General features: G+C 49.1%; 1 protein-coding gene and 1 non-coding gene across 4 annotated transcripts in view; both read right to left on the bottom strand.

Moving 5' to 3' along the window:
* Positions 1 to 7137: 7137 nt before the first annotated feature.
* Positions 7138 to 25879, bottom strand: part of ZNF341 (zinc finger protein 341) — a 40708-nt gene continuing 21966 nt past the window's right edge. For all 3 annotated transcript variants that reach the window (XM_014478585.2, XM_070381599.1, XM_070381600.1), the window contains 8 exons: positions 25099 to 25292; positions 23936 to 24126; positions 18915 to 19123; positions 14440 to 14536; positions 12731 to 12863; positions 10966 to 11077; positions 10660 to 10730; positions 7138 to 8932 (listed from right to left, as the gene is read on the bottom strand). In XM_014478585.2, the coding sequence (XP_014334071.2) occupies positions 8403 to 8932; positions 10660 to 10730; positions 10966 to 11077; positions 12731 to 12863; positions 14440 to 14536; positions 18915 to 19123; positions 23936 to 24126; positions 25099 to 25292 (1537 nt within the window). In that variant the 3' untranslated portion in view covers positions 7138 to 8402. The remainder of the gene's footprint in view (positions 8933 to 10659; positions 10731 to 10965; positions 11078 to 12730; positions 12864 to 14439; positions 14537 to 18914; positions 19124 to 23935; positions 24127 to 25098; positions 25293 to 25879) is intronic.
* On the bottom strand, positions 24720 to 24790 carry TRNAG-GCC (transfer RNA glycine (anticodon GCC)). The gene has a single exon. It is a non-coding gene; the product is annotated as a tRNA-Gly (tRNA).

Raw genomic sequence — 25879 nt, 5'->3', positions numbered from 1 at the left:
TCAACCCCCCAAAAGCCTTCCTGCGCATGTGCAGATAGGGAAGTCTTCTTTGACCTCAGGAGTGGGCACTCTATCTCTACTTAAGCAAAGCTCAGCTTCTGACACTAGCTTTGTCCTTGGAGTGTCTGGCTGAGAACAAACTTTGAATTTAACTCTGCTTAACAAACACCAACTGTCCAGCCCAGGGGCCCATCCACCTCCTACCTCAGTATTAGCTCATTAAGAACTATGTGAAAAGAATGGGCCACCTGACTTGCAATCACTTGAATAGCTTGCATATATTATGCTAACTGAAAGAAATTAGACACAAAAGCCTGCGTGATTCCATTTACACAAAGTAGAAAAACAGGCAAAGCAAAACCTACACTTGGCCTTTTCAAGATGGCCACCAGAGATAGAGCCATCCTCCTTCCATGCCCCTCTCCGGGCTCCTTTGTTGGAACCTCTGACCTACGGTGACATTGTGTGTCTGGTGCATAAGGCCCTGGATCTCACAGACCAGAGGGACACACATTCCCATGCCTCGTGCTGGCGACACTGTCTCCCTGAGGGTCTCTGCCTTCAGCCTCGGAGCCCACCTTTTAGTCCCATGTTCTGGATGCCTGCGCTGGCCCTCAGTGCTCCTGAAGCTCCCGAACGTCCCATGACCAGTGGCAGCTCTTGGGTCATTAATATTCACACGAACGATGCCTTGGCAGCCACTCTGCCAAGCAGGTTGCCCTGTGGGTCTCCTTCCCGAAGAGAATCTGTTTTAAAGTTCAAGTGTACATTCCTCAATTCAGAGTGGGAGTCAAGCGACCGCTATGGTGAGCTGCCAGCGTGGTTTCAGGTGGTTCGGGGGGACTAGGTGCCCATGAATAACAATGTGAGGGAGTCAGATTTAGGTCAGGGTTTTTTTTTGGGGGGTCTGGGATTGCTCTTTGAAAATATCTTCAGCACAAGAAAAAAAACAATTTGTGACTACGTATGGTGACATATACTGCGGATGGTGACTGCAGCCATGAAATTAAAAGATTATTGCTCCTTAGAAGAAAAGCTATGACGAACCTAGACAGCGTATTAAAAAGCAGAGACATCACTTTGCTGACAAAGATCCGTCTAGTCAAAGTTATGTTTTTCCCAGTAGTCATGTATGGATGTGAGAGTTGGACCATAAAGAAGATGGAGCACCGGAGACTTGATGCCTTTGAATTGTGGTGCTGAAGAAGACTCTTGAGAGTCCCTTGGACTGCAAGGAGATCAAACCAGTCAATCCTAAAGGAAATCAGTCCTGAATATTCATTGGAAGGACTGGTGCTGAAGCTGAAACTCCAATACTTTGGCCACCTGCTGCAAAGAGCCAACTCATTAGAAAAGACCCTGATGCTGGGAAAGACTGAGGCAGGATGAGAAGGAGGCGACAGAGTATGAGATGGTTGGATGGCATCACCAACCATGAAAGTCAGGGAAGCCAACCCCCAAACTCCTCCTTCCCCAGTGAATATTCCACCCCTTCACTTGTAGGCCCCTCGTAACCAGATTGCCAAAGAGGCTTAGGGCAGCAGTTCTTCACCTGTCTGCCCCCTCTGCCTCTGAGAGTATATTTTTGCTTAAATAAACTTTCACTTTACTTTCTTAACTTCTCTGCTTGTCTCCGAATTCTTTCCCAACAAAGAACCTCAGGCTCGCCGGAGTCACTATGATCCTTCAGGTCAGGAGAGCTGGATCTGAACTTAGTGAGCCTGAGAAGACCCTTCCCCTCTCTGGGCTTCAGTTCACCTCTGTGATTCAACACAATGAAGTTGGGCCTTGACCTCCTGCCTCAGCTTCTGTGACGAACCATACGCCAGCCACCCTTGGCCAGTCAAGGGGGTCACCCCCACCCCTGATGCAGAACTGCTAAACTCCGTGACACCAACCCCCTCCAGGTCCTGAGAACCCGCAGGGCACTTGCTGGCAACCCTGGGGGTTGGGAGCATCTGCAGCTGCTACTGTCACTCCCTCCTCCCCAGGGGTGATAAAATCAGTCCAACCGGTTCTCCTGGGCCAGGCAGGATACCTGCTCTGTCAACTGAGACTTCCAAGCCACCGCCTTTTCATTTGTCCCAGATATTCTCAGCTCCCTTTTAAGACAAAGGAAAGAGCCCTTCATATCAGACATTACCTCCCAGCTCTCTCTCAGCCTACATGGAGGATTCTTACTGGGGAAACTTGGCCTCTGTGAGGTGGGAGGAGGGGATTGTGGAGGGGACCTTGTTTTCTCAGAGTATCTCAACAAATATTGATCAAGCAATTCCAGGGAAGTTCTGGGCACTGTAGATATACCAGTGAACAAAACAGACAAAAGTCCTTGAACTTGTGGGCTTCTAATGAGGGGAACAGACAATAAAGGAATGTCTAATATAATGTCAAAGATGAATAAAAATGAAGCAGGGTAAGGGACCAGAGAATAATGGGAGTGGGTGGGGTTTATTTTAAACAGATTGGCCAGGGAAGACCTCTCTGCAGAAATGACTTTCGGACAACAGTGAATAGAGGGAAGGAGCCAGCTATAGGAAAATCTGGGGAAAGAGCATTCTAGAAAGAGGCCCCAAGGCAGAAACTGTTAGGGGAAGCACACTGACTGAAACCACTCACTCTGGCCAGGCACCATAGTAACCATTTGCATGAGTTGTTTTATGACAGGAGGTGCTGATAAGGAACACGGAACTAATAAGCCACCACCAACTGGAGAGTTGTCACTCTGCTTATTTAACTTATATGCAGAGTACATCATGAGAAACTCTGGGCTGGAGGAAGCACAAGCTGGAATCAAGATTGCCAGGAGAAATATCAATAACCTCAGATATGCAGATGACACCACCCTTAGGCAGACAGTGAAGAGGAACTAAAAAGCCTCTTGATGAAAGTGAAAGAGGAGAGTGAACAAGTTGACTTAAAGCTCAACATTCAGAAAACGAAGATCATGGCATCTGGTCCCATCAATTCATGGGAAATAGATGGGGGAACAGTGGAAACAGTGTTAGACTTTATTTTTCTGGGCTCCAAAATCACTACAGATGGTGACTGCAGCCATGAAATTAAAAGATGCTTACTCCTTGGAAAGAAAGTTATGACCAACATAGACAGCATATTGAAAAGCAGAGACATTACTTTGCCAACAAAGGTCCGTCTAGTCAAGGCTATGGTTTTTCCAGTGGTCATGTATGGATGTGAGAGTTGGACTGTGAAGAAAGTTGAGTGCTGAAGAATTGATGCTTTTGAACTGTGGTGTTGGAGAAGAGTCTTGAGAGTCCCTTGGACTGCAAGGAGATCCAACCAGTCCATTCTGAAGGAGATCAGCCCTGGGATTTCTTTGGAAGGAATGATGCTAAAGCTGAAACTCCAGTACTTTGGCCACCTCATGCGAAGAGTTGACTCATTGGAAAAGACTCTGATGCTGGGAGGGATTGGGGGCAAGAGGAGAAGGGGACGACAGAGGATGAGATGGCTGGATGGCATCACCGACTCGATGAACATGAGTTTGAGTAGACTCCGGGAGTTGGTGATGGACAGGGAGGCTGCAATTCACGGGGTCGCAAAGAGTCAGACACGACTGAGCAAATGAACTGAACTGAACCGGAGAGTTCAGGAAAGATCAAAAGGAGACACCGCATGTCCGACCATATCCCAGAATCCTTCTCTCTGGCATCTATCTAGGCTGAACAAGGCGTGCACCACCAGGAAGGGCTCTGAGTCAGAACGATTGGCTAAAGACAACCTGGAAATGAATCCCATCATAAAATCCGAGATTGCAAGTGGCAAAGCTGTTCTCCTGGGTTCCCTTACCCTACTGCTCTCCACCCGGGAGTCCTTTCCCAATAAAATCTCTTGTTTTGTCAGCACATGTGTCTCCTTGGACAATTCATTTCCGAGTGTTAGACAAGAGCCCAGTTTTTGGGCCCTGGAAGGGGTCCACCTTCCTGCAACAAAACCAGTTTATATGAGAGAGGAACAGCTAGAGGGCAGGTGTGGCTGGAGTGGAGTGAAAGAAGAAGAGTGGTAGGGGACAAGGTCTGCATCATAGAACCTGGAAATCTACAGGGAAAACCATAGAGTTCATTCTGGATGGGATTGGAAGCCATTGGAGGGTTTTCAACAGGAAAGCGCCATAATCTGATCAGGCTCTAGAAAGATCACTTGGGCTCTTGTGGTCAAACTGGTGGGGATCGTGGTGGGGAAAGAGAGAAAGCAGATGATGCCAGAGAGAAGGCTGATGATACAGTCATCCATGCAGGAGAGGCTGGTGGCCTGGAGAGGATAGTGTGGCTGAGCTCTGATTGGAGCCTCAGAGAAGTGGTTCTAAAAATAATCATCTCATCAGAGCTGGCAAGACCTTTAGAAATCCTCAGACTAGGCAGGAGCTCTGGAGTCTATCAGTCCTAGACTGGAGACCCAGCTCTACACATTCCAGCAGTGAGTCCTTGGGCAAGCTGCTATACCTCTCTGAGCCTTTGTTTCCCCACCTGTAAAATGGATATGACAGGAGAGCTTGCTTCCAAGGGGTGTCTTAAGGACTCCAGTAACATGCAAATAAGGTACAGAGCACAGGGTGTGGCGCTTAGTAACCAGTCAGTAAAGCCATGACTGAACTCCCCACGTTTATTGATAGAGAAACTGAGGGTAGCTCTGGCTTAGAGAAAACTGGAAGAGGAAGAAAGATTTCCAGGGTTCCTCAAAGTCACATGTGTGTGTGCTTAGTCGTCTAGTCGTGTCTGACTCTTTTTGACCCCATGGACTGTAGCCCGCAAGGCTCCTCTGTCCACGGAATTCTCCAGGCAAGAATACTGGAGTGGGTTGCCATTCCCTTCTCCAGGGGATCTTTCCAACCCAGGGATCAAACCTAGGTCTCCTGCATTGCAGGCAGATTCTTTACATCTGAGCCACCAGGGTCAAAGTCATATACCCAGAGTCTATAAATAAGATGAATGAGTAAAGTGGGCCAGGAACATGAAAAATCATGTGGCCCTGCCTGGCCATCTTGCTTTTCCACTTTTGAGACACATGTAACATAAGTGCTCACCTGAAAGGGTGAGCTCCACTTGACTGCTGCCCCTTAGGGCCAGATACCCCATTTTTCTTTTCTTTTCTTTTTTTGGCTGTGCTTTGCAGCTTGAGGGCTCTTAGTTCCCCAACCAGGGATTGAACCCACATCCTCAGCAGTGAAAGTGCAGAGTCCGTTAACCAGTGGGTTTCAGGGGAATTCCCTCCCATTTTTTAAAAGAACTCAGAAACTTGGATTTTTATGTAAAATCTCCCAAATTTAAATTATATTTTCTAATCACTTCTGGAGTACAGGAATGCAGTAAATTTTTATATTATTTGTCTTGCTGTTGGCTAGGCCTCCTACATAATGTTGAAGTCATGACAGCAGGCACCATGGTCTTGTTCCTGACACAGAGGGAATGCCTCTTACTTTTCATGATTGTAGGTCTCGAATTTCATAACATTTTTTCCAAACACTGTGAAAGTCAAAGTCTATCAGCCTTTAGGCTGCCAATTTGTGATCTCTGTTTTAGCTCAATTTTCTGAGTTGCAACAAAAATCTCATTGGGTAGGTGCTATTAATACCATTCTTCCCATTTGACATATGAGGACCCCAAGGTTCAGAGAGGTGAAGTAACTTGCCAGTTACACAGCTGGGAAGAGGCAGCGCCAGGATTCAAACCCAGATCTGCCTGATGCCACAATCTGGATTTGACAACCCTGGATGCCAAGGTTAGTTCCTCTTTCTACTACACCCTGTCCTACAGAAGCTCTGTCATCAACTTTGAGTGACCCTTGACCGTGGGCCTTCCCCTCTCTGGGCCCCAGTCTCCCATATGCCAACCTAGGACAGATTTAGCTACGAGAACCCCAATATTGCCCCAGCCTCCTCACCTGCAGTCCAACTCCACATCTTTTAAGTATTAGACCTGATCTTAATATGGCCCTTGTTTGGGGGCCTGGCTCTGCCACTTACTGCTGTGTGACTTGGGGCTGCTTAACCTTGCCTCATCCTAGCTGTAAAATGTGATTAAAAGTAGCACTCACCTTAAAGTGCTTAGGGCACACCAGGCATGACGTAAGTGCCTAGTCAACTTTAGTCCTCATGATTATTGATAAGTGCATGCGTGTGTACATTGACAGGAAAAAAAGGGAAGTATAATTAAACAGTTGTATTAAGATGGAGATGTGGTTGTTCACATTTTTTACTATAACTGTTACAATTTTTTAAAAAATGTTTAATGCCACCCATGATGCTTTCATTATAGAGAATAGAGAATATATTCATTGTAGAGAGTAAAATTCCTTAAGCCAACATCCAAGGCTCTCTCTGATTTGACATTGACCCATATTTCAATTGACCCATCAGTAGAGCAGAGTGGCTAAGCATACATGGAAGCAGGCCCCCCAGCTTGAATCCCAACTCTGACTTCCTGTGTGTGTTTGGGCACGAAACTCTGCCTCTCTGGACCTTTGTTACCTCATCTGTGAAATAAGGAAAGTGACAATTCTCACCTGATGGGGCTGAACTGATGTGACACAGAAGGGTTACAACACAGCTTCCATCACATGGAGGTTTGAAGCAATTAGTGATTATCGTGACTGACCCATTTCCCCCAAATCTCTGTCACCCTGGACCACACACCAGCCCCAGGCCTCAATCACTGTCACACCTCAATGTCTTTGCTCATGCCCTGCTCTGCCTGACATGCCTTCTTCTATCTACCCATACATCAAACACTCTGTGTCAAAGGCTACTTCCTCCTCTGAGACTTCCTATCCCCACCAGTCCCTCCCCTGGCCCTTCTGACGGCTGGGCCAGGTACACTTACTGCCCTCACCCCCTCTGCTGTGCAAGGCTGCCTCACTCATCCCTCCCACCGCATCACACCCTCTCCTGAGGATGTGGGGAAGTCAGCCCTGCTCTGAGCTCCAGCCGCAGGCCCACACACAGATGTCTGAGGGATGTCCTCTTCAGGGAAACTCCGTAATTAGATTGTGCCCGACAGTCGTCTCGAATCCCGTCCTGTCTCATCTCGAGCCTCAGAGGCCTCTCCTGCACCTGAGGCAATGTGGCCCAGCAAGCTGGTGGTGAAGATAAATAAGAAAGCACCGGTCAAGGCCCCTTTTCTCCCCACTGCCTCCCAGGGAGCCTGGTGTGCTTACCCCCTGCTAGCTGGAGACGGGGAAGGCAATGCTGGACGCGAGGGTGAAGTGAAGCTGCTCAGTCGTGTCCGACTCTTTGTGACCCCATGGAGCCCTACCAGGGTCCCTACCCGGATCCTCTGTCCATGGGACTTTCCAGGCAATAGTACTGGAGTGGATTGCCATTTCCTTCTCCAGGGGATCTTCCCGACCCAGGGATCGAACCCAGGTCTCCCGCATTGTAGACAGACGCTTTACTGTCTAAGCCACCAGGGAAGATGGTCCTCTGGCTCTGGTTAGAGTTTCTGATCACAGAGGGTTTTGGGCTAAGACCCAGGATTCTGCGTTTTCAAAAGTGAGTTATAAACCCCTTCCTCAGGGGGGTTTCCATGGGTCATGATCTAAAATAACTGTTCTGGATGCATCAAACCTCTCTGTGGCTATTGGGGCAGGATAGTTGTGAGTGAGGAGCCAAGGGACCCCTCAGCCCCTACGTGCTTTGGAGGGGGCGCTGCTGCCACCTAGGAGCTAAGAAATAAACTGCCAAAGGTAGGGCCTGAGTCACTTTTGATAAAAAAACATTTATTGAGCACTTGTTCAGTGCTGAGCACTATGTCAAATTCTTTGCACACTTCATCATACTGGATCCTGATGACAGCCCTATGAGGTAGTACTGTCATAAGCCCCATTGTACAGACACGGAATGTGGGGCTCGGAGAGGGGAAGTGACTTACCCAAGGTCACACAGCAAGTAAGTGTCAGTGCTTGGATCTGAAGCCAGATCTGGCTGATAGCTCCACTCTAACCATGACACTCGAGTGCCTCCTACATGCCTACATTACAGAGTCATCTGGGGATGCTGGGAGGAACTGCATGTGAAAAGGTTCACCAGATAAGGGCTCTAATCATCTCAGGCCTCAGCGGCTTAGTTAGAGGCTGCCCCTTGGCAGCCTAGAGGAAGGGTGGATGGGACGGCCCCGTCTTCCCTCTTAGGCAGCCCGACCACCAGCCTGGACCAGCCAGACCCTGGGCCGCTCAGGCTCAGCTGCCTCGGATCCCAGAATGGTGCAGGGCTTCCCAGCAGGACAGGGGACACAGAGAGGCGGCCTTGGGCCGGGGTTTACAGATGATGTTCCAAAAGGACTTTGACCAATGGCTCACTTCCACTGGGAAGGCTCTCTGGTCTGCTCCCAGTGGCTCTGGACCTAAAGATGAGCATCAGGCAGGACGCAGGAGCAAACATCATAGGCCCATCACTCCGAGGCCTGGATGTAGACAGGTACAGCGAGCATGGCACACGAGCCCTCAGCCCCTGCCTGCAGCTCTGCCAGCGCCAGGTTGGAGCCCAGGCCCTCGGCATGCCCAGGCACTACCAGTTCAGGTTCGCCCCCCACCGTACCCCCCACTACGATAGACAGCACGGCATCTGGCTCTGAGAAGGGCGGCTTGCCTGGGGCGGCCTCGGGCATGGGCCCGGCCCCTGTGTCCTTCAGCTCCTCCAGCCCGAGCGGGTCAGGCAGGGGGGTCACCACCTTGTGCCCACCGCCGCTGCCGCTGCGGGGGGCTGCCCGCCTCCGGGGGGGCCGCCGGGCTTGCAGGTCCTTGTCCTTTTGGGGGCCGAGGCGGCAGCGGTGGTCCTTGAGGTATTTGTGGCGGGAAAAGCCCTTGGCGCAGCCAGCGCAGCGGAACTTGTAGTTGCCCGTGTGGGCACGCTGGTGCTCAGCGAGGTGGGCGCGGCGGCTGAAGGACTTACTGCACAGGGCGCACTTGTGGAGCTTCATGCCTGGGGAGAGAGGGGAAGGCCGTGAGAGGCGCCCAGACTCTTCACCCTACACGGCTGCCTCGGCACTTGGGAGTAAAACCCGGTTTCTCAGCTTGCCCTGTGAGCAGGGGTGTGACCTGGGCCCTGCTCCCACCAGTTGTAGCTCCCACCTTCCCCCCGCCACTTCTCCTGTGCTAGCCTCCTGCCTCTGAGCCTCTCCGTGTGCTGTTTCCCTCTGCCAGAACAGCAAGCTCAGCCCCCACACTGTGGCTGACTTTGCCAGGTCGCCATCATCTCTCCCCTCTCTGGCTGGCCTGCCTCACCCTGGCCCCCTCACACCACTCACTCCCCACAGAGCACCTAGAGAGGTCTTGGTAAAACTCCTCCATGACACTCCCCTGCTCCAGACCCTCCAGTGATTCCTCAAGTTTCCCACGGAGCTGCGTGTGGCTGACCAGCCCCTTCTCCTCTCAGCCCCTTCCACTCCTCTCACTTGCTCTCTGAGCTCTAGGACCCCTGCCCACCGTTCCTCATCTCAAACACTCCCCAATCTCTTCCCTGCCTCAAGGCTTCACCCCTGCTGCTCTCTCACCCTGGAAGCCATTTCCTGGCTCTTTTCATCTCTCAGACTCAGCTTTTCTGTCACCTCCTCCAAGAAGTCCTCCCTGACACCCACTTCTTTTATTCTCTGCCCTCTCACTCTGCTTATTTCCATCTTTGAACTCAGCATATTTTAGTGTAATATACTTATCTGTTTGCTGTTCATTTTTTATCTCTGCCACTAAATACTAAGCTTCCCAGGAGAGTGGGGTGTGGCTCTGCCTGGCTCCCTCATGGCACCCCCAGTGCCTGACACGTGGTAGATTCTCAGCTATCACTCACTGGGTCAATCACTGGTGCCTCCATGGCCACTGTGAAGTCAACTCCATCCCACACACAGCTTGTGCCACAGCCCCCTCAGTTTCCCTAGAATGCCGGCTCAGAGAGGGGGCAGAAACTTGCCTGAGGTCACCCAGCAGGACAGTGGTAATGCCAAGAATCCAACCTAGCCTCTTTGTCTCTAAATCCTCAATCTACTCTCCCAGATTTCAAACTAGATCCTTTCTGGAAACCAGTGGCTGTTCATCAGGGGTGACTTTACTACCCAGGGATTTCTTGGCTTGTCCCCTGGAGGCAGAAATGCTGCTAAACAATCTACAGTGCCCAGGGCAGATATCCACGACAAAGAATTATTCAAAAGAGCAATAGTGCTGACACTGAGAAACTGTGTTCTAGACCAAATGGTACATGGATGTGGGAAGCCGGCCAAGCTGCTCCAGGGCAGCAGCAATCTTATGGGGAGCTCCGTGGAGCCCCTTGGAAACTGAGGAGTGACGTGAAGACCCCTACTCCACATCCCAGCTGCCCTTCTCTGCTGAGGGGACCAAGGAACCCGTCTGGCCTTATCTTGGACCCACTGAGAATCGGATCTCCCTCCCACATGACCCCATCTCTATCACAGTGGGTGCTTCTCTGATACAGTCATCTCATGAGTCAGCTCCCTTCTCCACCTGGAGGCTGTGGCTGACTCACCTCTGTGCACCCTGAGGACCCAAACGTAGGCGGGGCTCATGGGAGCAAGAGTCTGCTGGCTAGAAGGTGTCAGGCAGGGATACTAAGTCTCATGAGGCATGCCCGCTCTTTCCAGGGTCCTGCCCAGGGGGCTCGAGCTGAACCAGACTTTCCCAGCAGGTGCAGGAGCAACTTACCGGAGTGAGAGAGGATATGAGCCTTCAGCTTGTCTGGCCGATTGAACTCCTTACTGCAGCCCGTGTGTGTCCTAGAACCCCAAACATTGGTCAGGGGAGCGCGCTAAGCCCAGGCCTCTCCTGTTGGCCACTCTGCTAGCCCTCATACCCTGGGGGCTGGGCAGGGAAGCAGGGCGGGAAGTGAGGCAGCCAGGCAGGACCCGGGACAGGACAAAAGGGGAGTGGGCCTCGCGCCCTCAGCCCCGGCCCCCTTCCACCCCACAGCTGGTAAACCTGCCCCTCCTACCCAGGGTCGTCTCTACTCACGAGAAGGGGCATTTGTATTTCTTGAATGGCTCATGGATCAACATGTGTCTCTTCAGTTTGTCCTTGCGGTTGAATGCAGACTCGCACACTGAGCATTTGTAGGGCTTCTCACCTGCAGGAGGAAACCCCGTTGGGGGGACCCAGGGTGCCCTGAGAGGGAGTCTGAATTTGGGGCACAGGGGTCCCCACCAGATGGCAGCAACTCCTTTAGAGAGGTGGCCTGGGGAAGACCTCTCTCTCCTTCCTCAGGACTTTGCTTTGCCAAGGAGACGAGGGGGCTGCTTCAGTTAGGAGGGGCAGGAAAGGCCTCTCCGATGAGACAACACCTGAGGTGAGCCCTGAGGTGGTGAAGGAGTGAGCCCGGCAGACACTGGGAGTGAGTCCAGGCAGGAGGAGAGGCAGGGTGCGGGGTGTGTCTGAGGAACAAAGTGGAAGGAGCAGGGAAGGGAACATGAGGCAGAAGAGGAAGTCAAGGCAGCGAGGCTCGACAGGGAGGGCCTGAAAGCCAAGGTTTCTACCCTGAGCCGAATGAGAAGCCACAGCGGGGCCGCGCGGAGGAGGGCCAGGATCTGACTGCGCTAGGAGAGCAGACTGAGGGCGGTGTGGGCTCAGGCAGGAAGGAGGCTGGTACAAGAAATGGGAAGTGGCCAAGCACAGGTGATGCTGAGAAAGCAGAACTGGCAGCCCTTGCCAATGGACTGGCTGTGGGGCAGGAGAGGAAGAGAGTCAAGGATGAGCCTGAGGCACGGGTGACAAGGCGGACGGTCCTGACGTTTACTGAAATGGGGTCCGACGGGAAGGGAGAAAGTGAAAAATGAAAGTGAAAGTTGCTCAGTCGTGTCCAACTCTTTGTGACCCCGTGGACTTCTCCAGGCCAGAATACTGGAGTGGGGTAGCCTTTTCCCTTCTCCAGGGGATCTTCCCAACCCAGAGATCGAACCCAGGTCTCCTGCATTGCAGGCGGGTTCTTTACCAGCTGAGTCACAAGGGAAGCCCACAGGAGGGGACGATTACATCTTATCTGACTGAATCCTCACAACAAACCATAAGGTAAGTCCTTGATCAGAAAACTGAGGTTCATGGTGTACACTCAGTGTTTGGGGGAACTAAGATTCCATAGCTCAGCAGTATGGCCCACTTGAGTCACCTCAAATCATCTGCTGCAGATTTCATGGGTGGGGCTGGTGGGGGTGGGGCATGGAGAGCAGCTCTCATCTGACAGGGGTCGGGGGTCACAACCTACCCTTTGGAAAAGGTCTATGATTGGGCTGTTTTATTTCCTGCCATTATTTCCTCTCTGTCCTCCTCTCTAAGATGAATAAGTACTTTTGAAAAATGCCAATCCAATGACTGAGGTAATTTTGATCATTACAACGGAACGGTCTGTAGTCATTAAAAAGGTTAAGGTGTGGGAAGGAATTCTGTATCGAGAACAGCGGGCCCAGTCCCAGGGGCTCAGAGTGGTCTCAAGGGGATGATTCCTAGAGGCAGAGCCAGGAGTCCCTCCACCAGCCTCCATAGGCTTGTCTCTACTACAGTGTTGGTGGGAACCTCTTGTTCCCTTGAGATGGCAGATGGGTAGGGGGCCAGGAAGGAGATGGGGTGGGGAATGAAGAGAAGGAAGGGGTTGGGCTGGAGGATGCTGAGGAAGCAGGCTGAAGGAGCTGGAAAGGAAGGCCAGAGGGGGATGGAAAGGGGAGCTGAAAGGGTGTCTAGGGGAGGGAGTTGGGGATTGAGCGGAAGTTGCCGGGGGGCGGGTACCCACCTGAGTGGATGTGAGCATGCAGTTTGAGGTAGTGCTCCCGCCGGAAGAACTTCTTGCACACCTGGCACTTGAACCTGCCCCCGCTGCCATGGGTGGGCAGATGACGCCGCAGGTACCGTTCACAAGGAAATACCTGGCAGGACAAAGGAGTCGGCGTCAGGTCTGACCACTCGCACCACATTATGAGCTCAAGGGGCCCCTCATTACCAGCTCTTATGGAAACACCATTCTTTCTGCCCACTAGGGGTCAAGGCTCACAGGGCCCAGCTTAGTCATTAGAAGCTCATGGCTCCCACTACTCACCCATAAGACCAGTCAAGACAGGCTGGCTCAGCTTCTGCCCACACTGTTGTTTCTACCCAGAGAGACTTTCTCTCTTAGCAGGACAAACTCCTACTCAACCTTTAAGACCCAACTCAGGTCACTGCTTCCATGAAGCCCTCCGTGACTTCTCAATGCCACACATTCAATGCCTCGAAAGTCCACCCACACTTTTAAAGTTAGCATCTAACCTATTTGAATAACAGCTCTTTGCTCACACAAGATCTCCCAGAGGGCAGAGAGGAGCTCTCATTTCCCAGCACAGGGCCTGAGTTAAATGACTGACAAGCAGGGGAATGAATGAAGAAATGAACACGTAACTGAAGAAATAAATGGAAAGGTAAAAAAAAGCCAGAAAACACGGAAGCCAAATTCTTCTTCCTCCCCAGGCATAGGAAGGGTACTCATTCATTTTTTCATTCATCTGATACAGATTCGTGGTCAAGGACACAGACCTAACTACTTACTCACTCCATTATCTCCTAGCTGGATGATCTTTCAGTGCCTTAGTTTCCCTGTCTGTAAAATAGTATGCCAGCCTCCTAGGGTTAAATGAGTCAGTTTCAGATAGAATGCTCAGAACCACATCTGGCACAGGGTTCTTGCTAATTCATGATACCTTTTATTCAGACCACAAATTCCAAATCCCCAAATTAGGCTGTAAAATTAGAAACATGTACAATGAGGCCGAAGTGAAACCAGGACTGTCTGTCCTGGGAAATCTGCCATGAAAGGTGGTAAGAAAATGAGAAGAACAAAGAAACCAGTTAGATACACCAGGGGGTGCAATCAGCAAAATCCAGACTTCAGGCAACTCCACAGGACCAAAGGCCCAGCTTCTTCAACAAACACATTTAAAGAAAAAAAAAAAAGAGCACTGATGGGGCAATCTGTAGATTAATAGAAACTTTGGTCGGATCAGTCAATCACAGTATATGGACCTGATTCAAACAAACTCGACAAAAATTATGTTTCGGGGAAAAGTGAAAAATGGAACCCTGACTGGATTTTTGATGGGTGTGAACGGCTTTAGTGAGAGATTCCAGATCCACTGTAAAAAAGGAACTGGTAATAACCAGGATAATAAGATGTCAGGAAGTTGAAGGCTGCTGTTTGCATGCTGGGCCTGGGCCCAGGAGAGTCCTCACTCCACAGCCTGGCCGGCCCGCCTGGCCCCAATAGCAACCCCGGGCCAGCCAGGGTGGGTGACCAACTGGTAAGACAGGCCAGGTAGAGCTCTCACCCCTCAAGAAGAAGTGCTGTCTGCAGAGATAACCCCAAGCTTGGCCTGCACGTGCTGAGGCAGGAGAGGAGGAGACAGTGGGGTCTTCGCTCCACCACCTCTTGCCCCCTACTTTCATCTCGCCAGAAAGGGCAGGGGTCCCCACCTTTTGGCAGTGCGGGCAGGGGAAGTTGTGAGTGGCGGTCTGCAGGTGATGGTCCAGCGCTTCAGGTGTGGAGTACTTGTTGACGCATTTGACACACCTAAAAGGGGAGGAGCAGAGAGGTGAGAGAGCTTGCACGGGGCTGGAGGTAACCAGCCACACCCCTCCTCCACCATCACTGGTTAACATACCCGCAAAACAGCAGTTTCAGGCCACAAGCCACACTAAAGAAAAGACCCCACTGTCTTCTCACCACGAAAACATTGGCCAGCAAATGGGCCCATTTACAGTGCAGTACCAATGAGCAAAGCTAGAGGCAGGTGGGCAATTCACGCTAAAAACGGAACTGTGGGCCCTGCCATCTGTACACCAGGGCCATGGTGGGAAACCCACAGGCAGGCTGCACCTGTGGTGGGTCCAGGGGACTCCCCCTCGGGCCACGGCCTGAAAACCACAAGCTAAATGCCTGCAGATGGCAAGAAAGAAGGAAGGGGTGGGGTGGGAGCCGTGCTACCAGGAGGGCAGAGACTTTGTGAGCTGGTGGGAGAAAGATGGGAATGGCTCAGGCTCTGGTGGCAGGAGGCACAGGTTTGCTGGGGAGGCAGTTTCGCAAGACCATTAAAATGAAAGCTCCCTGCCAGAAATGCCACCCTAACTAAGTCATGCAAGGTAACACGCCCAGCAATAGGGCAAACCCACGTCATGTGTCTCCTGATACAATGTGCTGAGAAAGACACAACATCGCTTCGTGATGCTCCTGCCAAAAGTGTCGATCCTGGACCAACCCTGAGGTCAAATCAGACAAATCCAAACTGAGCACATTCTACAAAATACCTGGCTTCTACTCTCTCAAAATATTAAGGTCATAAAGACAAAGACAGAAAGACTGTTTCAGCAAAAAGGGGACTGAAGAGACAAGGACAACCGCATGCAACGTGTGATCCTGGATTGGACCCTGGGACCAGAAAAAGTTTTTTTTTTTTTTTTTTAAAGTTTTTTCTTCATCTATAAAAGATGCTATTGGAACCATTGGAAATTTCTGCATAAGGTCTATAAATGCGATAATAGAATTGTATTGATTTAACTTCCTGATTTTGATAACTACACTATGCTTTTATGGAAGAGGTTATCCTTGTTTTTAGAAAATACACATGAAAGAGAAAAGGTAAGGAGCATGGTGTCTGCAGATTATTCTCAAAAAGCTCAGAAAGTGATACAGCCAGTGTGGTTAGTATTATAATACCTGGGAAACGTGGGTGAAGGATATGTATGGGAATTCTTTGTACTAGTCATATAACTTTCTTAGAAGTCTGAGATTATGTCGAAGTAAGGGTTTTTTTTAATATTATTTATTTGGCCGCAAAAGGTCTTAGTCGCAGCATGCGGGATCTCTAGTTACGGCATATAGGATCTAGTTCCCTGACCAAGGATTGGAGCCCTTGCATTGGGAGCTTGGACTTTGAGCCACTGGAACACCGGGGAAGTCCCTCAAAGTAAGTTTAAAAGAAACGCTTCGTGAAAGTGATTGCCTGTGGGATGCGGAAGTAGGTCAGGATGGACAGGGAATTCCTTTTCATTCTATGCACTTCTGTAGTTTTAAAATACTGCATTGTATGCACATAAATTTATTTTTTCAGGTAGTAATTAATCTTTTGTAAACCCTTCTTTGATCTCTGACCTGCAAAATTACTTCTAGGAACTTATTTACAAATGAGCAAAGATACAGGTCCAAAGTTGTTCCCTGTAATGTTGTTTATAATAATGACAAACTGGAAATAACCCAATTAACCTGTAGTACGGGACATGTTAAATAAATTACAGCCTATCCATGTATAATGGAATGCTAATGTCTCCTCTCTGAGCCTCAATGTCCTCATCTTTGCAATGGGGAGAATACCACAGCTATGGGCTGAACTAGGTTCCTCCAAAATCCATATGGTGAAGCCCTGATCCCCAATGTAATGGTATTTGCAGATGGAGCCTCCGGGAGGTGCTTAGGTCTAGCTGAGATCATGAGAGTGGGAGCCTCCAGATGAGATTGGTGCCCTTATAAGAAAAGAGCAGGGACTTCCTTGGTGGTCCAGTGGTTAAGAATCTGCCTTCCAACGCGGGGAATGTGGGTTCAGTCCCTGGTCAGGGAACTAAGATCCCACATGCTGAGGGGTAACTAAGCCCACGCCCTGCAACTACTGAGCCCCCGTGCTCTGGAGCCCACCTGCCACAGCTAGAGAGAGGTCCACGCCACTAGAGAGAGGCCTACATGGCACCATGAAGAACCCTCAAGCTGCAACAGAAGATTCTGATGCCACAACCAGGACCCACTGCAGCTAAAGAAGGAAAGAAAGAAAACAAAAGACCAGAGAGAAAGGGCACCCTCTCTCTCTCATGTGTCTATAATATTTTGTTACAGCCACCTGAACTGACTGATGCCACCTACCTCCCAGGAAGGCAGGGCTCAATGTCACTAAGTCAGGTCAAGCCACCTTGTAGGTAACTCACTTCTTTTTACTTGGCATCTCGCTCCAGAGAGCCACACAGCTACAGGGACTCCTAGAAATTCCACAGATTGGAAGGGCAAAAGCAAATGCTCTCTACAAATGGGAATTATGCACCGTTATCCAGAAATCACCCCTTAGCTGGTCAGAGTTCACCTGGCTTTCCTGCCCCTGGGGTCCCATTTCCCAATCTCCCCCAGGGTTGGATGCCCTTTACCCCACTTCTTGAGCCCAGTTCCCCTGCCAGCTTCTCAAAGCTCCTGTGGCTTCTACAAGATCCTCAGGCTCCGGCCCCCACTTTCTCTCCCAGGCCCCATCTAAACATCTCCTCCTACTTCCATTCTATAGAACAGTTATTCTAAACCACTTGCTATTTTATTTCCCATCTTTACAGTTGCAAACTCCTACTCATCCTTCAAAACCCAGTTCAGATATCATTGCTCCTGGGATCCTGTCCCTTGCCCTACTTCTCACCATGGGTATATATGTCTATGACAGCATTTTATTACAGCATACAGTAAGAATATATACACTCCTGTCTCCCTAAGCAGTCCATGCATTCTAGACTCAAAGTCTGTATTTACTTATTTCTGAACCCCAGAAGCCTCCCCCAAGAGCTAGAGGTGGGACAGGGTTGGGGTGGGGGGCATGCATTAACAGAGGTCATCAGCCAACTCCCTGCAGATACAAGTCTGAACAGAGAAGCAAAACCATTCTAACATGAAAATATTCACTAATGAACTGGAAGTCCCTGGACAAAAACTCCTATTTTTTTTTCCCCCACTAATACCTATCCCCATGTGCTAGATTTTGTGAGGCAGCTGCTCCCAAATGACATAAGGCTAATGCACAGCAAAATGAATGGAGAGCAACAGTGAGGGGTTCCTCCAAGTCATGGAAGTGATGCTGGACAATACCATCAGCAAATGGGATTCTGGAGGAGGAGCCAGAAAGCTCTTGAGGAAGGGAAACTCTACAAGGATGAACACAGGCTCAGTAGCTCCAACAAGAATGACAAGGACAATTACATGATCAATGGATCCAAAGAGAATGATCGGAAGTTCTAAGGACTAAAAGCATATGGCAAAACAGAGGGAGCCCTTCATCATTTCTGCTAAAGGGACCTTCTTTATGACTGAAACAGAAGACTACAGCCATGTAAAGGTTGTCAGAAAAATTATCCCCAATAAAATACACATTTAATTCATTCCTTGTCCCATTCTAAGAATCAGCATATAGCTCCAACTTTAACCTAAATTTTATAATTATAAAACATACCAATCTTATTTTTATGATTTTTGCTTTCAAATACACACTTGTGCATTTTTTCATTTAAGAATCGATGTAGCATTTCCCTGACGGTCTTGTGGTTAAGAATCCATCTGCCAATGAATGCAGGGACTCAGGTTCAATTCTTGGTCCAGGAAGATCCCACATGCCGTGGGACAACTAAGCCCATGAGCCACGACTATTGAAGCCCGCACCCCAGAGCCCATGCTCTGCAACAAGAAAAACCACCACAATGAGAAGCCTGAACACCGCAACTAGAGAGTAGCCCCCATTTGCCACAGCTAGAGAAAGCCTGTGCTCAGCAACCAAGACCAGGTGCAGCCAAAAAAAAAAATCAGTGTACCGTTCTACATGTAATCTAAATTGTGTAGATTATCAGACAAAATACTATTTTCATAATATTTTACTTTAGGGAAAAACAAATCTTTTTTCCACTATGAACAAGGAAAAATTGGCTTCCCTTTTTTAAGATTTTATTTTTTTAGGTTGCATGTCTGCCAAGTTGAAGAATGATACAAGGAGGGCCCACCTTTTCTTCCCCCTCAGTGCCAAAGCACAGAACCCACTCCCCCAGACTGGGCCCTGAAGCCTCAGATTCCCCTTTGAGATGTCCCACTGGACCTGAGCAGTTGGAACCACCAAGGGAATGGACCCCTGGGCTTCCTGCGGGGAGAGGGAAGGGGGATCATGTACTTGTAGACGGCGCTGTCCTTCTTGGGGCTGTTCTGTGACAGGAGGCTGTGCGAGTACTGATGCACGCCCAGGTCGTACAGCGAGGGGAAGTCCTTGCCACAGAGGTGGCAGCGGTAGCTCAGCTCCTCCTGGTGGCTCTTGATGTGCTCCAGGAACGTGTCCAGCTTCGGGAAGGTCTGCGCACAGCTCTTGACCACACATTTGTACACCTTGGGGGAAGAGGCAGGGCAGGTGAGGGCAGGCTGGAGAGCCGCCTCCACTGTGGTCCCCTGCCCTGCGGTATCCACCTCCAACACTGCTCATAGAAGACTCAACTGCTGTTCCCCTGCTCCCCTGCTGCGGGAGCCCTGGATTTATTATTATTTTTTCTTCATTCATTTATTTTTAATTGAAGGATAATTACAATATTGTGTTGGCTTCTACCATACATATTATTTTTTTTTAATTTAGTTATTGTTTAACTGGAGCATAATTGCTACAATGCTGTGTTCATTTCTGCTGTACAACAATGTGAATCGGCTATACGTATGTCAACCACAAATTGGCACTTGCCACGGGCACTTGCCATCTACTTCTAATAAGGATTAAATCATGTGCTGCTACAGCTGACCCACCCCCTGAAAGGAGTTCAGGGTGGAAAGCAGAAATGAGGCACTTTATGCTCGAGGAAAAACTAGTAGGACAGTCTTCAGGTATTTTTAGGAGCTGATTTTATGAGCCTAATTCTTGTATCTCCCTATATCTAGAAAAGCACTAAAATCCTTCATGGTGATGACTATTCCTCGTGACTAGCAAAAGCTTCACAAGCCTAGCAGAAACCTTCTGGGAAAAAATATGTGCTTGACTGCATGTACTCTCTCTTCACCAAAATCTCATATATACCGACCTTTCCCTCCCTGCCTCTTTGGAGCAGTTTCTCAAAGCTATGTGAGGTGCTGCCTCCCGGACTGCCCTCGTTTTGCCCCTAATAAAACTTAACTCTCAAATTGTGCATTTCTTTTTAAGTCATCATGTATATATCCATGTGTTCCCTCCCTCTTAAGCCTCCCTCCCACCCCACCCCCATACCCCTAAGTCATCACAGAGCACCGAGCTGAGCTCCCTGTGCTTCCCACTAGCTGTCTATTTCACACACTGCAGCGTATACATGTTAGTGCTACCCTCTCGATTTGTCCTACCCTCCTCTTCCCCTGCTGTGTCTACAAGCCCGTTCTCTACGTTTGCGTCTATATTCTGCCCTGCAAATAAGTTCATCTGCACCATTTTTCTAGATTCCAAAAAACACAAATTAAAACCACAATGAAGTACCACTTCACACTGGTCAGAATGGCTATCATCAAAAAAATATACAAACAAATTCTGGAAAAGGTGTGGAGAAAAGGGAACCCTCTTGTACTGTATGTACTGGGCATATTTAAGAAAAATTATCCAAAACTTGGAATGATAACATCTTGAAAAGATGTGAAAAGATGGCATCCCATCCTTTCAATGTTATGCGAGAATGGTGGCTCTCCAACTGGAGCCTGCATCACAGTAGCAGACTGGCCACTTCCAGGGAATCTGACGCAGCAGGTCTGGGTGGCCTGAACACGTGCATTCCTGCCAAGCACCCAGGTGACACTGAAGCTACTGGGCTGGGGACCTCACTTTGAGAAGTGCTGTCTGGCAAGCAGTTAGGTGAAGACAGTTAAGCTGCTAAGGGTCACCTCACTCTCTGGGTGATGTCACTTGTTTTGACTGTTTATTACTGATCAGAACCTAGACTCTCTAAAGTTAAATGTTAACTTGAAAACTAATCCAATATAAATTATTTTTGTCATGTAGAAAAGATAACTCCAGAGGGTTTTTTTTTTTTTTTTTAAACTCCAGAGGTTTTATTGCCCTGAAGGACATAAACCAGATTTGTATCTAACTTAGTAATTTATTTCAGGATTCCTTTTTTTTACTGACACAGTTACACAGAGATATAGGTATTAGTGTTCCGCACCATCTTTTGACCGGCTTTGTCATTTTTCCAGTTCCGCCATTAATGAATTAAGCAAAATTCTGATTCAAGTTCACTAAGTTATTTGTATGAAAGATATGCTTTTAACATTTTAAAAGGTATACATTAATAAGTAGTACACACTCCTCATGGGGCTTCCCAGGTGGTACTAGTGGTAAAGAAGCCGTCTGCCAAAGCAGGAGATGTAAGAGATGCGCGTTTGATCCCTGGGTTGGGAGATCCCCTTGGAGGAGGGCATTGCAACCCACTCCAATATTCTTGCCTGGAGAATCCCATGGACAGGGAGCCTGGCAGGTTACAGTCCACAGGGTCGCAAAGAGTTGGACATGACTGAGGTGACTTAGCACATATGCACTCACACACTCTTCCTCATAGGGTTGTGAAACAGTCACAGTGGCATGACACACTCAGGGCTGCCTATAAATTCCAACCCTTCTTCCTAACAAAGCAGGAAGAAGGCTTCTTCTTCCTAACAAAGTGAATTCTGATTTGCTCAGAGTGGGAAGATGCCCAGCTGATCCCCTGGCTCCCTTACATCGAACATCAGTCATGCGACCATTTCTTGCCAATGGTATGTAGGCAGTAATGTTTGGGGAGGGCATCACTCCCTGGACACAAAGGCAAAAGCTTCCTAGGAGAAGTTCCCTCTGTTCTTTGCATTTATCCTAATTGGAATACAGATGTGATGACTGAAGGTGTGACAGCCATTCCGCAACCTTGAGGATGAAAGCCACATGCTAAAGACAGCAGAGCAGAAAGCCAGGAGAATCCTACTAGATAAGCCCAGTACTACCTACTTATGGACCTCTTATGATGTGAGAGAGAAAAGAAATCCTAACCAGTAAGCCAGTTATCTATTATTTGCAGCCTATGCATTTCTAAATGACAGAGCAGGTGCATGGGCTCTGACCAATGAGAGCGCTACAGAAGGCTTCTGGGCAAGGTTTCCTTGCTCCTAAAGAAGACACAGAAGGTATTATTAATATAACCCCTTTATGCTCATGGATAATACTGTGTCTGGTCTTTTGCCTAGAAAAAGTGACCACCATCACAGGACCACAGGTGAACCACCAGCAGAGGACAGGGCCATGCCCTGTCGAGACAGAATTAGAAAGACATAGGGCCCTTGATGCGGGGTTGAGTCAACTGACTGTCTCAGGCCTGAGTTGCCCTATCTTGGGTTTTAGTGAGATAACAAACTTCCTAATTGTTTAAGCGAGTGTGAGTAAAAGTTTTTGGTGATTTTTCCCCCCAAGGATAGTCTAACTTAACTCCATCAATCTCTCTGCTAAGAATCTATAATAAGGAAAAAATCAGAAATGTGGACAAAGATTTGATTACAACAATATTCATCATGGTTTTGTTTATAATAGCAAAACTCAGGAAATAACCTAACTGTTTAATAATAGGGGATTTAAAGAATCCAGCCATTGGGACTTCTCTGGTGGTTCAGTGATGGGACTCTATGCTTCCACTGCAAGGGGCACGAGTTTGATCCCTGGTCAGAGAACTAACAACACACAAGCCGTGTGGCATAGTGAAAAAAGAGAAGGAAGGAAAGGAAATCTACAAAATGTACTGCACTGAGTGCTGGATTCCTGGGACGATATATTGTAACCTGGTTATGACAAGGGGTTTGGAGTCAAATGAACTGGCTTTGAATCCTGCCTCAGTTACTTAACTGGCATCGTGACTCTGGATGGATTGCTCATCTCTCTCAGCCTCAGTTTCTTCATCTGGATACACTGAAAATGCCTATCTCTAGGGTTGCTATAAGAAGTAAGTAAAGTACTGAATGCGAGGAACCTTAGTAGCGTTGTTACTCGGTCCTAAGTTGCGTCTGACTCTGCCACCCCATAGACTGTAGCCCACCAGGCCCCTCTGTCCATGGGATTTCCCAGGCAAGAAGACTACAGAGGATTGCTATTTCCTTTTCCAGGGATCTTCCTGACCCAGGAATCCAACCAGCATCTCCTGCATTGCAGGCAGGTTCTGTACTATTGAGCCACCAGGGAAGCCCTCTAGCAGGATACTTAGCATATAATAAATAGTAAATGTGAATCTATATATTTTTCAGACTTTTCTGAATTTCCAATTTCTATATTGGGTATACGATACTTTAATAGGGAGAAAAAATAACTAACAAAAATTACTTTTAAAAAATAAACAGTGGAATAGAGTTACCATATAACCTAGTAATTCCACTCCTAGGTTTATACCCAAGAGTACTGAAAACACATGTTCATACAGAAACTTGTACACAATGATCACTAAAGTATTATTCATAATACCTAAAAAGTAGAAAGAACCTAAATGTCTATGAACTGATAAAAAGATTCAAAAATAAAAAGGAATAAAGTACTGATACCTGTTATAACATGAATGCAAATATTATCTCAAAAGGCCACATACTAGATGATTCCAATATTAAATGTCCAGAATAGGCAAATCGATAGAGACAGAAAACAGGTTAGTGGTTGCCTGAGTCTGGGAGTAGGGGCGAGTGAACACTAATGGGTATAAAGTTTCTGGGGTGATAAAAATGTTTTGGAAAAAAAAATGTTCTAGAAATACAGGGATGATGGCTGTATAACATTATGAATAGATTAAAAACTACTGAAGCATACACTTTAAAACGGGTGAATTTTATGGTATGTAAATCACACCTCAATGGAAAAAAATAAAAAATAGGCTGTAGTCTCAAATCCCCATAGGCGGGTTTTTACATACTAGATCTTCTCAAAGTGGCAAGAATTCTTCCTGTGTCTGATTCCTTCATTATATGACCCTTGAGAGGTGGACTTCCTCCCTCAGGCAAGCACCGTAATGGCCCAAAAAGCTGGCACCACCCAGGGAGGACAGAGGGGGAAGCTTAGCCCATCATGGTCACATGGCCGCTCAGAGCAACCGAGGCCCACTCCTGTCCCCTTCTAGGCCGTGTTCAAGACCCCAGCATCAGCCAAGGCTCATGACTTGGGTGGTTGTGCCCCACCCCGGCTCCCGCCCCCTCACCTACCTGCTCATTCTTGTGCTGGGTCATGTGGGACTTGAGCTGGAAGTAGGTACTGAACTTGCTGGGGCAGAACTGGCACAGGTAGGAGCTATCGATGAGGACCACCTGCTTGGCCTCCAGCTTGTCCCCCTCCCCCTCGCCGGCTGTGGGCAAGGCCTGGGGCTGCGGGGCACTGGACAGGGTCTGGCCCAACCCTGTGGAGAAAGCCAGGGAGGAAAGTCACTGAGAAAGACAGAGGAAGGGTCAGGGCAGAGGGCCACGCCACCCGGGAAAGATGCCCATGACACCTCCCCGTGCTGTGCTGCATTCACCCGCCACCAACCATGGGCTCAGTGCGGGACGTGGTACCGAGGCCCTGCACTCACGCTCAGCTGGGGCACAGGGACACAGCCACTCCAGGGGCCAAACTACTGAGCACTGACATTCTGATGGATGAAGAGCCCCTGCACCGAGTCTCCCCTTGCAGGCCTTCCCTTCAGACACGCTAGACCGCTCTGCGGTTGTTAACGACCCGACTGCCACCCCCGGCTGAACTCACGATGCCTCCCAGCTCCTTGTACAATCATGTGTTTAGCTGTTCCTCCCTCACTCTCCCCGAGGACAGGGGCCTCTGACCTCAAGTTTGTAGGCCCAGGGGCCTGGCACACAGTGGTCGTGCTGGTTTAGTCGCTAAGACGTATCCAACTCTTTGTGATCCCACAGACTGTAGCCCACCAGGCTCCTCTGTTCATGGGATTTCTCAGGCAAGAATACTGGAGTGGGTTGCCATTTCCTTCTCCAGGGGATCTTCCCAACTCAGGGATCGAACCTGAGTCCCCTGCTTGGCAGGCAGATTCTTTACCATTGAGCCACCTGGGAAGACCTCTGGCACACAGTAAGCCTCCATAAATGTTTGCTCAATGGTTGAACCCTAGGTGCTAGGCACTACAAGAGTTTTGAAAGAAATGGGTTCTTCTCCAGAGCTCACAAGAGTTCAGAAGGCACGCACAGAATAGCTCAACACAGTAGGGCCAGTTCCCACTGGCAGGCCAGAGAAAAGTGGGCATATGTTACTTGCACAGAACACCCCCTCCATGAGCTGCCTGTGGCCAGCTCTGCTCATCCCCAGGGCTGCACAGGGAGGCTCCAGCCAGACGCTGCCCAGTACAGTGGTCACCTCTACCCACCGGTGTTATCCTCGTCCTCCTGCCTGCTGGGGTTCAGAGCCATGACCTGCACCGTCACAGAGTTGCGAGAGACGGTGCCACCGCTGCGTCCTGGGGGCCACACCTTGTGGGTTTGCATGTGTTTCTTGACGTTAGACTTCTGGGCAAAGGCACGGCCACATGCAATGCACTGGAAGGGCTTCTCACCAGTGTGGCTGCGGAAAACAAGGCTTGTCAGCACCCGCGTGTAGGGACCGTGACCTCAGTTCTGGAGCTCAGAACCACCAGGAAGGCCCAGGCAGAGCATCTGGAGGCTGTGGGCCACCATCCTGAGACCGTGAGGACAAGCCCTCTTACTGAGGCAGGCAAGCACAGACACACCCTGGGCTTCTGGTGACAAGACTGAGTGGCTGAATCAACCAGCCCTGGAGCAGACCTTCTCTGTGGCCATCTCAAGCTGTGAGATAAAACAGTTTCAAAGAATTGATGCTTTCGAACTGTGGTGCTAGAAAAGACTCTTGAGAGTCCCTTGGACAGCAAGGAGACCAAACCAGTCAATCCTAAAGGAAATCAACTCTGAATATTCATTGGAAGGACTGATGCTGAAGCTGAATCTCCAATACTTTGGCCACCTGATGCGAAAAGACCCTGATGCTGGGAAAGACTGACGGCAGGAGGAGAAGGGGACGATAGAAGATGAGATGGTTGGATGGCATCATTAACTCAGTGAACATGAGTTTGAGCAAACTCTGGGAGATGGTGAAGGACAGGAAAGCCTGGCGTTCTGCAGTCCATGGGGTTG

The sequence above is a fragment of the Bos mutus genome, chromosome 13, assembly GCF_027580195.1.
Source record: "Bos mutus isolate GX-2022 chromosome 13, NWIPB_WYAK_1.1, whole genome shotgun sequence".
Taxonomy (NCBI): domain Eukaryota; kingdom Metazoa; phylum Chordata; class Mammalia; order Artiodactyla; family Bovidae; genus Bos; species Bos mutus.
This window is presented reverse-complemented; position numbering and strand designations above follow the sequence as displayed.